Here is a 14,677-nt window from a genome sequence, read left to right as displayed (position 1 = left end):
TACTTCGCGAAGTTTTGCTTCCTGAAACTCCCTCTTATTTCCTCGATGTTTTAATACTTTTTTCTCTGAGAGCGGCTTCGGCATAAGCTTTTGGTTCTTATGAGCAGGTGCTCCTCATGCGAGTTCTAAAACAAACTATATAGCTGTCCTCAACTTTGGTCATACTTTGATCAGGTATTGGCCAGACCAAAACAAGATAATTTCTGAGCACTCAAGTGAGCCTCACCGGGAACCTCGGTTGTACGTGCAACAAATAACAAATACCTTCGTCCAAAGAGGCCGTGGTAGTAGCCGAAGAACATTAGGGAATTTCCCCTGAAACGCTCGTCAAGGATTCCATTGTTGATAGCATAACCCTTAAAAGAAAAAAAAAGAAGCCAGGAAGTCAGCGATCATCTTTCATTAACCTACCCACTCGCTTGTGCTCCAACGTGGCTTACATACTAGTGTGTTTTATAGTGAAGCTGTATATGACTCGAATCCCGAGATTTCTTCGTCTCCGTCGAGAGAAAAGTCAACAGAAATCCCTCCCACGAATCGAAGCGAAAAGTGCCTATCTCCATTAGAATTACGCATGCAAGACACACCCCAGTATTGGTTTCAATAAAGGCAAGCACAAAACAAGTGTCAAAACCACATGATAGACAATAAGGCGCGTTCGAACAATGCCAAGCAGGTAGCGTCGCTGCATGCATTTCCCGGTAAAGATTACGGTTGCATAAGCTGCAGTTGCTGGGAAGCGGCAACTGTAGTATACAAAGCAGGGAGTGACGTCACTACACTTTCATATGTAAAAGAACAACCCACCTCGCAACTGAATTCATTTGTGTTGTGATAGCGCTATGGAACGGCCAAGCTTAGCCATAGGACTCCCGAAGAGCAGCGTGAACGCGACTGAGCAGCCACGGGAGCAGCAATGTCAATAAGCACAGTGGCGTCGTGCTCAGGCTGGACAATTCAATTGTCTTGCGGTCAATCATTTCATGTAGTGGGTTGGTCAATCGTCCAAGGGTACGTCACATTGGCGTATCCGATCAGGTCATACCACAGCTTTGCTAGCCAACCACATGTTCACAGCGTGAATTGCAGCCCAATTATTAACACGAAAGTGTTTTATGCCGGGGTCCACCAAGACTTCACTGACGTATTTTCGTCACGGAAATACGTCACACGAACATAATACAAAGAAAGAAACCAGAAGAAAAAGTTCCACAAACATGCAAAATTTGGAAATCGAACCCACGACCTCTCGGTCCGCGACGATAGATCGCCGAGCGTTTAACCCATTGCGCCACAAACGCATTTGCAGAGAGCTACACAGACGCGCCTTATATATCTAACACTCCTCCGTGTACCCGCGCTCTTGCACGGGGCGGTGCCGCCGCCTACGAGCAGAAAAGAGAAGTACTGCATTATGACACTAACGCGCACCGACAGTGAACGCTTCGGTGGTCTCAGCACTGCGACGCCTCGATGCCAGCATTCGAAGGGACGCTGGCATCAAGAAGCACTACCAACGCGTTCTCGCAGAAGCACTACTAGGTGGCGTTCACCGTACTCAGCACAGCGGAGCGTGGCCTCCGCAATTAGCTCTGAAAATGTTTCTGAAGTTGATCGGGGAGGCTGCAATTACGACGCGCTGTACGCGCTGATTTGACTCGGTGACGATTCAGTTACGTGCTTTGTCTTGCGCGTTGTATTAGTGTGTCAGTTACGTGCTTCGTCTTTCGCGTTGTGCTAGCGTGTGCAGCGTAGTGCAGCTTCCATATGCACGACGGTTGCTCATGGTCATCGACGTTGGTAGTCGTGATGGAGGAGACGTGCCACCAGGCGTCTGCGTGGGTGCATCAACGCCTAAGGGCGCTTTTGCCACAAAACACCAATAGACATTATATATCAATGTGCAATAAACATTACACTACTTCTGTGAAGACACGTTTCACTTTCGTGTTCTATACCGATTCCTATATAAGAGGGATCAACCACATTTTTTTTTTTTATCGAGTGGTTGTAGCAGTAAGCATATGCGCAGTGCGTATCGTGCAATGCTGACACAAAGTTTGCACTTTTGATGCCTATACGCTGCGCTAAAGCTTTATATTGATAACGCAGAAATGGAAAGCAATCGCACGTTTGCTAGTTGTCAGGTGACGGACTGCTTTGACTTGCGCCATGTTCTAGCTTAGTGCACAGCAGCAGGGAGTACAGTCGCCTATTACATCATGCAATGCGGACCAAAACAGTTCTCTCGCCAAGCGTTGCAAGTAGTTCTCGGCACGCATGCGAGAAATGTCTGATGCTCGACAGCACTAAATTGTTAGGTCTATTTTCATTAGTCGATTTACGTCATATGAAATCTACTTTTCTGACACCGGGTAGCTTGAATCAGAGGTTATGTCGTTCTGTTGCGGGGGGCTGCTACATTTCGGTAACGGCGGAATTTGAAAAACGTGGGTGCTTTGATTTTAACGCACGTTAAATTAAAAAAGAACATTAGGAGGCCAAATAATTTTGAGTTTTCCAGAGTATGGTCCACATTGTTTCCCATGTTTTGGCGTGGTGCATAAAATATATGTAATGGAGCCAAATCAGATCTTTTCGCCTGCGAAGAGGCAAAATGAAAAGAACTAATTAAGTACCTAATTAATTAAATATACAACAGATTGCTTAATTAGACTTATTTAGTCATTTGAAACAATCCAAGTGGTAAAAAAAATTGGCTGTGGCTTAACTCAGTTATGCCTGGGTGTGCGTAGCGAGATATACGGTGAATCTTATTTATTTATTTATTTATTTATTTATTTATTTATTTATTTATTTATTTATTTATTTCACATACCCTCAAGCGCCAAGGCATTATAGAGGGGAGTGGGGTACATGCGAATAACAATAGCAATGATTACTACAAATTTATATAATGCAAGCTACATGTGCAGTGGACGGAATTATTAAGAAATCAAATAACAAGAATACTATGACATTCATATTAAATAAAACTAGCGAAATATGAACTGAAATAAAGAAAAAAAATACGGACGCGACAGCGCTTGCGCAACTACAGCGCATGTGGCTACGTGCGTGGTCACAGTTAGAAAAAAAAGCAAACAAGGTTCGGCGGAAAAGTGCGCTGTCTTCGATTTACACGATAGCATCACGAAGGGGGTTCCAGTCGTTCGTTGTATGGGGAATAAATGAATATAAAAACCTGTTTGTGTGACAAAAAGTGCCTCTTACTTTATGACGGTAATCAACTCGAGATGACTGATAAGTAGGTGCTAGAATGAGCTCACTGCTAAGAATATGATGATGAAATACTTTATGAAAAACGCATAAGGGAAAAGCCTTTCTGCGCAGTGATAAAGATGGTAGACACAAGTTGCTTTTCATAAGAGTTATGCTAGAAGTACGATCGTAGTTTGAGTGAATGAAACGAGTGGAATTATTCTGAACCATTTCAAGAGAATTAACAAGAGTAGCATTGTAAGGGCCCCAAATTAAGCAGCGTATTCCAGCTTAGATCGAACTAGTGTTTTATACAATAGTAGTTTCAATGATGAAGGGGAATTGCTAAAGTTTAGCTTGGTTCTCTCTACGGTTACATCTTTATCGCTTAACTTCGTACGACTGAGTGTTTAGGTTTGATTGTTACCTCTCGCTAAGTTATGGTTAGATTAAAGACTATACATTTTTAAAGTGTAACGCATTTATTTTGAAAGTCTTCATCTTGTTTCTGAATTGCCACAAAGACGGCCCGATGGTCGGTGAGGCGGGAGGATAAGGGGTTGTCGTCCAGTGACTTGAACACGTTGCGGGTGCTATCCTCATCTGAATCCACTCGCCTGGCCGCTTCGTACTTACGATGCTTCTGGAGGCGTGTAGCTCATTCTTCCTCCGTCTCCTCGGCTCGCTGCCTGCTCTTGATTTCGTTCCGACGGCAAAGCCTGACTTTTTTCAGTCTCTCCGACTCAGTTTCCATATCTGCCTACGAATCCCACCGAGCCGCCCATTCTATATATACGATGCAACGACGGCTCCTCCTCTGTTGTTGCAACGCGGTTTCACCGGCTCCTCCTCGGACGTCCTGCCAGATGGCGCGGCGAGCGGCTGCTGCCAGCTGCGGTGGTTGTTGTTGCAACGCGGTTTCACCGGCTCTTCCTCTGACGTCAAGCCAGATGTCACGGCGAGCGGCGCTGCCAGCTGCGGCGGTTGCTAGGCAACGGCTAAGCTCGCGGTGCGGCCACCGGCCACAGCGTAACGGCGAGAATACGGCCGATGTAGCTCTCGCTACAATAAATTCAGCGCCCTCCAATATACGGTGTTTACCTCTTGAGCTTTACACCTTGAGCGAAAACATCACTTCACGCACACATGGTAACACACTGTTCCGGTGTTCCAGTATTCTCATATTCATAGGGCGCCAAATGCGATCACCTTTCAGTTTGTTTTTTTGCATTTTGTGAGCTCCTCGGTTGACGGGACGTTCATTTGCAAACGGCATTAAATGTATCGATTAATGGCCGTGTGTGTTTAGTTACCACATGGCGTCCCCCAAGGTGGGCTTTATATCCCGCATTGTCTAATAATGATAAATTATTTGGCATTTGATTTTATATTCGAAAGTGACATATTTTGAAATAGTGGTGCTCAATTAGGTTCAAAATTTCGCAGCTTAAAAATTCTAATTTTGATGCCTTACGCGCCAGAGCCACGATCTGGTTTTGAGGCACACCGTAGTGGGGGACTCCGGATTAATTTTGAACTGCCATATATTCTTTAACGTGCATCTAAATTTAAGTACACAAGCGTTTTTGGCATTTCAACCGGCATCGAAATGTAGCCGCCGTGACCTCGGTCAATTCCGCGACCCCGAGCTTATCAGCGCAACGCCATAGCTACTAAGCTGATGCAGCGGGAGATTTCACTATTTTGACAGCCATTTTTATTAAGCTAACCTCCACGGATCAATCAGCAGGGTATATATACGGACAAGCCGTTTACGGTAGGCGGGTGCTCACCATTAGTTTCACCGCAGGATCCTCAAGCAGCCGTTCGACAACGAGGGTGACGTGCGTGGCCGCGTGACCTTGCCCTACGACGTAGAGGTCATTGGTGTTGTACAGAGAGAACTTGTGGAAGAAGTCCTCTATAGCAAGGTACGTGTCGTCTGCGGCCCGTTCGTCGTCAGTGGTGTAGTTTCCGGTGGCGTCGTACGAGTAGCCCGATCCGGCCGGTGCGTCCAAGAACAGGACGTTAGCGACCTGTTTACAAAAGCGGCCGGAGGGAGGAAGTTATAAATGAACTTGGCCCTTCTACATCAGCACCGTAGTATATACGTAGTGAAAGAGAGAAAACAAGGTTAGGCGGAAAATTTAACCAGACGGACGCCCGGTTGGCTACCCTGCTCAGGGAAAAGGGGGGGAGGGATTAAAATAAAGAAGGTGATGACAACGAGAACGTTAACGTGCAGTGTAGTACACGCAGGGTGTCTATAAGCGTCTTCTGAGGTCCGTTGATTTTAGGAACGCCGTTTGAGAGGCGCCAGTAGGAAAGTATGTCCCCTGCTGGTTATCCCTTTTTCTTTTTCTTTTAATGGTAACGTTAAGCGTATACTTCGAAGTCGAGTAGAGAAACCGTTCTTACTCGTTTAACACGGACACTGAGATTCTGCTACGGGCACCTTTATGACGCATTTTCTTTTTCCTAAATGAGGTAAATATTTACGCATTGGATGATATCGTTGATTATATACGTATATAGTTGAATATAGGAAATTTGCAGATGCAACTTCGAATCAACTAGCGCAAGACAGGGATAAGTGGAGATCGCGGGGAGAGGCCTTCGTCATGCAGTGGACATAAAAAAATTTGTCGCAGTTTCACCCGAAAGGCGAAGCACCACTTGCGATAGCAAATTAGTAGAGAGCTCTATACGGAGTAAGGATACTAGTTTTATCAGCTGTATAAACTTGGACATGCAGCAGCACCAGCAACGCGCAGAACTGTTGTCGACGCCGTCGGCGTTTTGCCCGCGTTCGCACCGAACGCGCGCGGCGCTTTTATATAAATACGCATTTGGTGCCGCAGCTAAACGTCGCCTCCCCTCCCTCCCTCCCGTCCCCCCACGACCTTTCGCGCGACGGAAAAAGTTGCGTTTGTTCTCTATATATGGAAAAGGAGGAAAGAGACGCTTAATTCTGCAGCCCTTCAGGGAGCACGGCGCAGAACTAGCGTTTGCTCTCCGACGTGCGTTCGCTCCCCGTGAAAGCGCGCGCCCCTCGCGCCCTTTCACTCGCACATAACAGCGTCCGGAGCGCGGCGACGATTCCATCGCCGTTGACGTCATACGGAACCTCACGGCGACGGCGACGCCGATGGCAGAAATCTGCTTTGGAGTGTCCATATAATTGCTATCGCAATAAAAAGCCTGACGATGCTGATGCTATAGTTGATGAATACTTTTCAATAGTTCACAATCATCTGTATGCATTGTTTACATTGTGGATGTTATGGTCTAGTTTGCAAAACCACTTTTCGATCCAATTACCGTGGTGTCTCCTTGTTGGTGTCGCCTGTTGGTGTCATTTTGAGATCTTTTTTACTGCGAGGGGTTATTCTACCAGGTGGGTTTTTACGCGCGCTAAGCCCCTTGTGCAAGCTACAAAAACCGGTCATCACCGCCGTGTAAAAGCCAGTTTTGCGTTAACGACCATAATAGATTAAAGAAAGAAAGCTTCTACAGGAATCCTTTATGACTATCGTTCACGCTCTGCTAATGTCCAATTGTGGAATAAAAACTTATAGTCTTTACGCATGCCCCCAGAGTAACTACGGAGGCTGTGTAGCATAGCAACACTTGTAGCGGTGCGAGAATGTGTACCGACGGAAATTTAGCATTGGAAGACAAACCTGGAAAGATATTGTCAAAATTGACAATATGTACCGCGAAAGTATATTGTGTGTTGCAGTAAGAAACTTCCCCTTTATAAATAAAAAGGCGCCAGGCGCGCATCTTCTGTTCCAGTTGTACGTACATACGTCGCACCGACTGTAAAGAACTGTGAGTTGCGGTAGTGGGTTTATTAAGGTGATGTGAATTGTATGTGGATGTATAAATCTTAAACACATTAATCCGAAGGAGATGTCGCCACGCTTTCAGAGTGGAGGCGTTAACAGCTTTTGTTGGTTAGGGAGCCAACAGTTAGTTCGAGAGACTTCGTTTCAGACGCGCTGAAGCGCTGTAGGCGTCCGTATGCAGGATTTATACTGTTGGTTTTAACGCGATAGCGTTTATGGCCCCGTGTCGCAGAAAATCTGGCGTCGGCGTCGGCATTGCCGATAAGTGGTTCTTGAGGGAAAGGGAAAGGTTGGCGCTATCTTCTGCAGCCCTTGAGGGAGCACGGCTCAGCGCCAACCGCGGCCGAGAAAGATGTCACCAACCACGCAGGCCCTCTAAATGTATTTTACCACTTAAGTTGCCCACACTTTGTCTTGCACTCTTTGCAAAGTTATTCCTCGGAATTTTGAGAGTGACATCCGCCGAACAATTGTCATGAAACAAAACACCGTCAGCGCATTCCTTTTATGCTAAATCTTCTCAGGCTGAAATATTAAAGGTGCAAACAATAAAAGAAGGCCGGCCCACGATAGAGGCCGCGTTTCTGCCAGAAAGCGCGCCTCGTGCATAGCGTTCACCGCCAGCGTTTTCTGGTAAACATTACGGTTACATAAGCTGCAGTTGCCGGGAAGTATGAGAAACAGTCAAGGATATATCGCGTTCCACTCTTGAAGGCGAAGCTTAAGCGTCCTCCAAATTTTGTTGCAAGAAGTCATACTTGGCGACGAGTAATTTCACAGGCAGTAGTTTTGTCGGGAACCTAAGACGTTTTCTTGCCGGCCTGGTCCTCGTTTCGCTTCGTCTGGGCGGATTATATACGTTCCTGTCATACTTAGTGGTACGGGAAGGGGTAATTTTACTCTATTTTCTTTCATTTCCTTTCTCGTTTTGTCCCGCTTAAATAAATGTGCACGTACGTGTGCTTCTAGGTTGGTGTGTCTTGGCGTGTCTATCGCTTAGAGTCAGTTAAATGTGCCAAACGTTCCTGTATATTTCGTAATCCTTTATGCCTACGCAGGAAGGTTGCTACTTTTGTCATTGCGCTGTGAAATACTGAAATCGAAAAATCGTCATCTACTCGAGAGTATAGCAAGAAACAAAACACATACGAGTTACCGCGCAGAAGTGAAATTTCGGCTAGTTTGAGAAATGAACCAGAAATTAACGCAATATTTTGGTGGTCGCTCTGCTATCTCTGCACATTGGTAGGCTAGAAGATGTATGCAAGAGGCCGATTCAGTCAACAACTTGCAGCGCAGTGACAGAAAACGACAAAACAGTTCGGCAGAAATTCACAAGGGGGAGCTTCGTGCTATGCTCTCAGGTCGATGGCAATGAAAGTTTCTTCACCTTGCAGATTCTCTAAGAACCTGGGCGTTTTAACGTAAAACTGTTCCAATTCATTTCTATTCTATTTTTTGCCTTTAGCCACTTACGATTGGTCAAACATTTTCGTCCCACGCCTGCTTCACCTGTCTGTCACGCGACGCCGTGAAAAGTGCGAAAACTTCCCATCCAATATGACGTTTACACACTGATTATGCCTCATTAAGCCAAACAAAAAAAATTTGCGTAGCTTGCACTAGTGGCGCAAGGCTACTAGTGCAAGAAACAGCGGAGATGATCGCCACCGAGCACTAGCAAGACATCCCCAGCATTTTCTGGAATTAAAAAAAACTATGAATTAAATTACCTTATAACTCAAAACTAATTAAAAAACATTGCGTGGCATTATACTACTGTCGAACCCTTTCGGCACGTATGAGACATCGCTCGGCCAACTCTTCTTCGCTGAGGAGCCGTGTTAGGGCGGCATGTTTTGCCTTAACGTTGCACGCCACCACGATTTTCGACTACCTACTACAAACTAAGCAAGGGGAAGCGGACCATTTATAGACGTTGGCACCACTCTCTTCACCTAGATTTCTACTTTAATTTCATTCTATTATCCTAAGGAGCCCCTAAGTTTGGTAAAAAATTGGGTGTTACTCAAGGAGTGGGATATACAGAGAATGAACAAAATATCGCTAGCATCATGACATGCACAAGTGTTCAGTTACGGAAGGTAAAAATGACAATGGGCAGGTAATCGCGGTATTGTTCAGGGGAAGGCCGTTTCAGTCAGCGGCTGCTCGAAAAAAGAATGAGTAAAATGTCGTTGTGCGTACACGTGCATGCGCTAGCTCGATCCTGCCGAAACCTTCTCCACTTCCGCGTGCTCCTTGGCTCTTGTCAGCCAATTAGATAAGAAAAACGTTTCAAGGCAGGCACTGCTATATGAAAGCAACCGAAAGTGACCTCATGTAATCGAGGACAGCGTTCGTTTGGGCTGTTCAAACAGTGCTGCAGGTCATCTCCTGATGCTTGCGTCCGCGGTTCCGTAATTATGACGTCAGTAAGTTGGAATACAATCAGAATGAAATGGTTTTACGTTATAGGGTCACCAATTCGCTGAGCATAGTAGTAAAAGTAGTACGTCGCAAGAAGCAGTAGAATAGGTGTCTGAGGATCCCCGATAGAAAAAAAATATCACGCAGTAGAGACGTCAGCCGCGCGCGCGCAGCAGAAACGAAGACGCGTATCGTAACTTTCCTTGTTCCAACTGAAGTCGTTAGGCACGAGGTGCTGCCCGTTGTCCGTGGGCCGGAACGGGCCATGTTCCATCATCAGAGTCAGCATCGAACTGCAACATCCGGGCCCGCCGTTAACCCAGATGACCACCGGATCGACAGACGCTTTCGACGTCTGGCTCGCTGCAAACCTGCATTCAATGTAGAGACCACATCTCTCATTTAGCCCGTCATCCCCACTGGCCGCATACCATATACGAGTAGACCATACAGTTTCCCACAAAAGTTACTAGAGGGAAATTCGGCATTGCGACTGTTTAGCCGCCATGGGAATGGCGACTAGTTAATGGGTTTGTATAATAGTTATATACTATGACATTTTTATATGAGTATATGTATGAGTTTGTACCCCGCACCTCCATCAAAAATGACACTGGTAGAAGTAGAGATAAACGAAAATGTATTTGCTATTTACAAGCTACGTCGGACACAGCTCGCACGGCGGGGAATATTCACCCCAAGCGGCACTGCGTCTTCTTCTTCGTATCATTGGTGATCACCGTTTTCATCAGTCGCTCTGCTCGTAGCACTGTGACAGTACAAATGGATGTACAGGGTGTCCCAGCTATGACGCAGCACGATTTAAAAAAAGAGGAACGGCGTTACGCGAAGCAAACCTAGTGCGTATTGTTTCCAGTACAGTGGAGTAGCCGCCGGTAATTTTTTCGTTACTGAGATTTCATTAGGCAATTGTAATTAATTATCTAACTCAGAAAGTACTGTCCTAATTACCAAAGCGTCAACGAGAAAGCTGTAGAGCAACATGAAAAGCTCCCGATACAGCTTTCTGCTGCTCAATACGTGCTACATAAAAGTGGTTTTCCGAGTGTGAAAGAAGCCCGCGAATACACGCAAAGTGCCTCGAGCGGCCAGTCGCGCGGAAATTCTGCCCTATACCAGGGCACGGTTTTTGGGCGTAATATTCTATAGTATAGTTAGGTTAATTAGGCTCAGAATATTTTCTAGCCACATGAACGCACTTGCGAAGAAATGATAAGAGTGCAAAATCACCACGAGTACTTACGGGCGGAAGTCAAACGTTGTTTTATTGGTGAGATGCTTGTATTGCAGTTATAGTCACGCGAGGCAAACTTAGCGGCCCTATTTTGAACTGATTCTAAGAAGCTGGGTAGCTTGTTACGATAAGGTCGCCAACTTGTAAAGGCAAATTCTAGCTGCAGGCCGAAGAGCCGTCTCAAAAGCTGGCTTGCGGATGTAGTAGGGGGAGATACGTTGGCTTCGGCTTAAGTGTCCCAAGCATTTTGAAGCATTAGACACATGAATCTGATGGATCCAGGAAAGACTTGGTACAAGATTAATGCCTAATCACTTGTGTCAAGTAACTGGAAAAGCCAGGTTATTTTTTATCTGATAAGAGAAAATTAGAGATTGAGTGTTCGCGAGTGAAAGACAGTACTTTGCATTTGGAGGAACTTAGGAGTCAATAACCAAGTATTACACTAATCCAAAATAAGCTATTCTGGTCGCTCTTCTGGAATATTCCTAATCAATTCACTTATGAAATTTCACTAGTGTAACAGCCCTAGAGATTAGCACAGAAATCGGGGCGAGTGTATGTATGTGGGCCACGGAATGCCGACTTGTCCCCACGACGGTTCTACATAAGCTCTGATTATTGTGCTACTGAGTCACACCCTTACCAGTAATGCAGCCTTCGATTCGGGCCTGCGTTCAGGAATCCCGAGTACTGCTTGAAAGTGGGCTTTACAGTGAGTCCTGGAAGTGACTTGATTTCGTCTTGCGCCGGCGCCTGAGCTTTTACGCTCAGCGTAGGGATTGTAGTGACGAAAAAGACAAACAATTCCGTGAACAACATGGCTCTTACTCCCTTGGTCCGCCCTGTAAGCTAAGTTTAAAAGATAAGAGTTAGTTTTATGAAATTATGTATACAGGCTCTAGACAGTTTATATTTCCTGCTACTTAGATGAGCAACTTTCACTCTTAGTTTTAGATCCCCGGGAGTGACTTTTCTTCATTTTGCCAGGTGTCTTTTATTTTTGTTTGAAATAAAAAAAAATGTCTGTAGCAAGAAGCACACTTGAATCCTTGAGCTAGATTACTTAAAGATGCGGACAATACTTGCACGAGGAATCCAAACGCATATTGGAATAACTAACAAATTTTCACTAATTTTCTTTCTAGTTACTTTAAAACGCTTGCTGCAACATACAAGTTGAAGTCAATTCTGAAGGCAATTGTCTCACTTGGAAAAAATTTTAAAAGCAGCACCAGCTGTCAGCCTCAGAGAAAGAGGGGGAGAAAGAGAGAGTGAAGCAAAGGAAAGGCCAGTTAACCCCAGAAATACTTCTAAAACAATGTGCGTTGCAAACTGACTGGCTCCTTATTTTGTAAGTTGTGTTAAGCGCCTTAAAGAAATTAGTGCAGAAGGTAACCAGCGAATGTTTTTTTTTTTGATTACTCAATAATTTCAGTTTTAATAACTCAATAATTTCAGTTTTACGCCCATATTTTCCTGCTAGCAAAAAAACTCAGGAAGTACTATTGAACTAGCTGTCACAGGTAGTTTTTAAAAACAGTCTGATAACATTAAGCGGATCAGTCTACATATCACACTAATGTTTTTAAAGCGCGTGTTTAAACCGTTTACTGTTCGTTCGAATTCCCCTTGAGCTAATCTTCCGCTGCTTGCAACTTGTTTGGACAGTGTGCTAATATCATGGGGCTACTGGACCGATTGTCTATATTGTCGACGTCTTATCACACCGATTTCTCTAGGGGTAAGAGAATAGTAGTTTTAGACACCGAATCGAATAAAGTGGGCAGTCTCGCCCGAAGGGGCAAAGTATTGTGAGCGACTGCAAGATTTAGCGTTGCACTGAAGCTCCCTCAGACGGTGTTTTAAGAATACGCTCAGTAGGCACGCTAGCGTCCCACGTCAAACCAAGGCGACTTCTGCTGTGCAACATAAACAGTACCCTGGCTCCTATCAGGCGTCTCACAACGCAGACGTGATGAGGAGCACCGCTACAGGCGATGCAGGTGTCACGCCTCAAGTCAGCATAAGAATCGTGTTTATTATGCATATGTAGAGGTGTGCGAAAGTTCGAAACTTTCGAATAACGAATCGAATAGTGTCCTATTTTCGAATACTTTTCTAATATTTCAAAACGTCAACTGCGCCCAAAGAAACATAAAATGGAGCAAAAGTGCGATAATATTTCACCCTTGCGGGCGTAGCATAGACATAAAACACGAGAACTTGCGTAGTGGAGCAGGCTACGTCGCTTAGGTAGCCATACTTTACAGGCTGTACAGCGATCGTTCGCACTCTCTGAAGAGCCCTGTGCATGCGAAGAAACCACTTGTTTGTTCCTAATGCTTCATTTGTGTTTTTAATAAACAATATTTCATAACTTACTATGTAATGGCAGCAACTTGCTAGCTTTAGGAATACTTGGATGTGAACATTCTTTCACATTAATTGTGATAGCGGGTATTCATATTCGAAAACGATTAGAAAATTATTCGATATTCAATTTGATTCGATTCAATTAATTGTGCCATTATTTGATTCGTATTCAATTCGATCTCAAAAATTATTATTCACACACCCCTAGTAAGAAGTAGTTAGGCCGTCGGAACGTCCACGCGTTATGACATAATTCGTAGAGCACCGTTAGAAGCACACCTTGTCACTGAACGTTCCTGGATATCGCCCTTTCGAGGCAACTTGTCCTTCATCGAAAGAAATAACAGCGCAATGTGAACAATCGTCAGCGTGAATCTCTGAAACGTCGTACTGTAAAAGCATGAACTAATGTAACACCATAAAGACAGAAAAGCTACATACCTTATGAAGAAGTCGTTGAGGCACTTGCCCGATTTACGACATTTAGGGTGCTGCAATGGCAATAAGCTGTTTGGGAGCTGCACTTTTGTCTCTGTAATTAGTTACGGTTCTCCAACGTAGTCGGCTTTATCAGTGTGTAAATTGTAGCAGATTACTTGGCTAGGAAGTCCGCTGTGCCATCATTGACCGAGCAACTTGGCAATTACTTTCTTCGTTTGACAGTTCTGCTTACACTATAGCGTGCCCGTTACAATTGTTCTACGATGGAAGGTACGCATCCAGCGTAATCTTTTTATGGGCTGAATAGCGAAAGCTTGGCACGATCGACAAAGAAGACAAAAGGCAGGCGATATGAACGGAATGATAAAATGCTATCTAATCATTCACTCTGCTGCTGTCTATTCAACGCCATTTATCGCACACGCTTTGCCAACGTTATCACTGCGCTAGTGCACACTGTTGTCAGCCTTCGGACCGTTCGTATAGCTTGATTAGGCACCGCGAAAATATATGTCTGCATGAGTGTGAGCTCTGTACCCGCAATATACCACTATAGGGAATAAAAATAACAGGAACGTGGACAAAGCAAACTTATCCAACATTTTTATTTGCTACCCTTGCGTTCCCTTCGGTGCCTCGTAAAGACCACCGTAAACGATGCTTTTATCTTATTTGTAAGCTGAGCCTCTTTTTGCAGCGCTAAAAAGCAAATGTAGCACTAGCTTCTCTATTTTGTAAACCTAAGAAAGGAAACCACACAATAATACCGAAAGCCCAACACAAAATTCATGCTCACTTCATTCTGACATCACGGTGGACCGGCGCTACTAAGACTGTGTCAACGCTTCAGTACGCGTTACACGTATTGCGAAAGGGTAATTTTTGCGTACATTATCTGTGCTCCTTCACGTTCGTAGATATAAAGAAGAAAATTGCAATAGTTAAAAGTGTGAAGTTCGTATAAGCGTGTCTAATTTCTTATCGCTTTCTGCTTCATGGCACTCAAGGTTATGAACGTGTGCAGGGTACCATATGTGGGCGCCTACTCGGATAAGCAATTCAGCAACTTCGTTTTGGGATACGTGTTCGCCAATATGGAAAA

At 44.8% G+C, this 14,677-nt stretch overlaps 1 protein-coding gene across 2 annotated transcripts in view; it reads right to left on the bottom strand.

Moving 5' to 3' along the window:
- LOC119432929 (lysosomal protective protein-like) overlaps window positions 1-13,823 on the bottom strand; it is a 38,855-nt gene extending 25,032 nt beyond the window's left edge. Inside the window, exons 1-5 of one of the 2 annotated variants that reach the window (XM_049658873.1) lie at window positions 13,576-13,822; window positions 11,405-11,610; window positions 9,708-9,874; window positions 5,016-5,260; window positions 265-356 (exon numbers count right to left, since the gene is read on the bottom strand). In XM_049658873.1, the coding sequence (XP_049514830.1) occupies window positions 265-356; window positions 5,016-5,260; window positions 9,708-9,874; window positions 11,405-11,580 (680 nt within the window). In that variant the 5' untranslated portion in view covers window positions 11,581-11,610; window positions 13,576-13,822. Of the gene's footprint in view, window positions 1-264; window positions 357-5,015; window positions 5,261-9,707; window positions 9,875-11,404; window positions 11,611-13,575 lie in introns of both variants that reach the window. The other variant, XM_049658874.1, reaches the window with a different exon arrangement.
- Window positions 13,824-14,677: the final 854 nt, after the last annotated feature.

Source organism: Dermacentor silvarum, chromosome 11, assembly GCF_013339745.2.
Source record: "Dermacentor silvarum isolate Dsil-2018 chromosome 11, BIME_Dsil_1.4, whole genome shotgun sequence".
Lineage (NCBI taxonomy): Eukaryota > Metazoa > Arthropoda > Arachnida > Ixodida > Ixodidae > Dermacentor > Dermacentor silvarum.
This window is presented reverse-complemented; position numbering and strand designations above follow the sequence as displayed.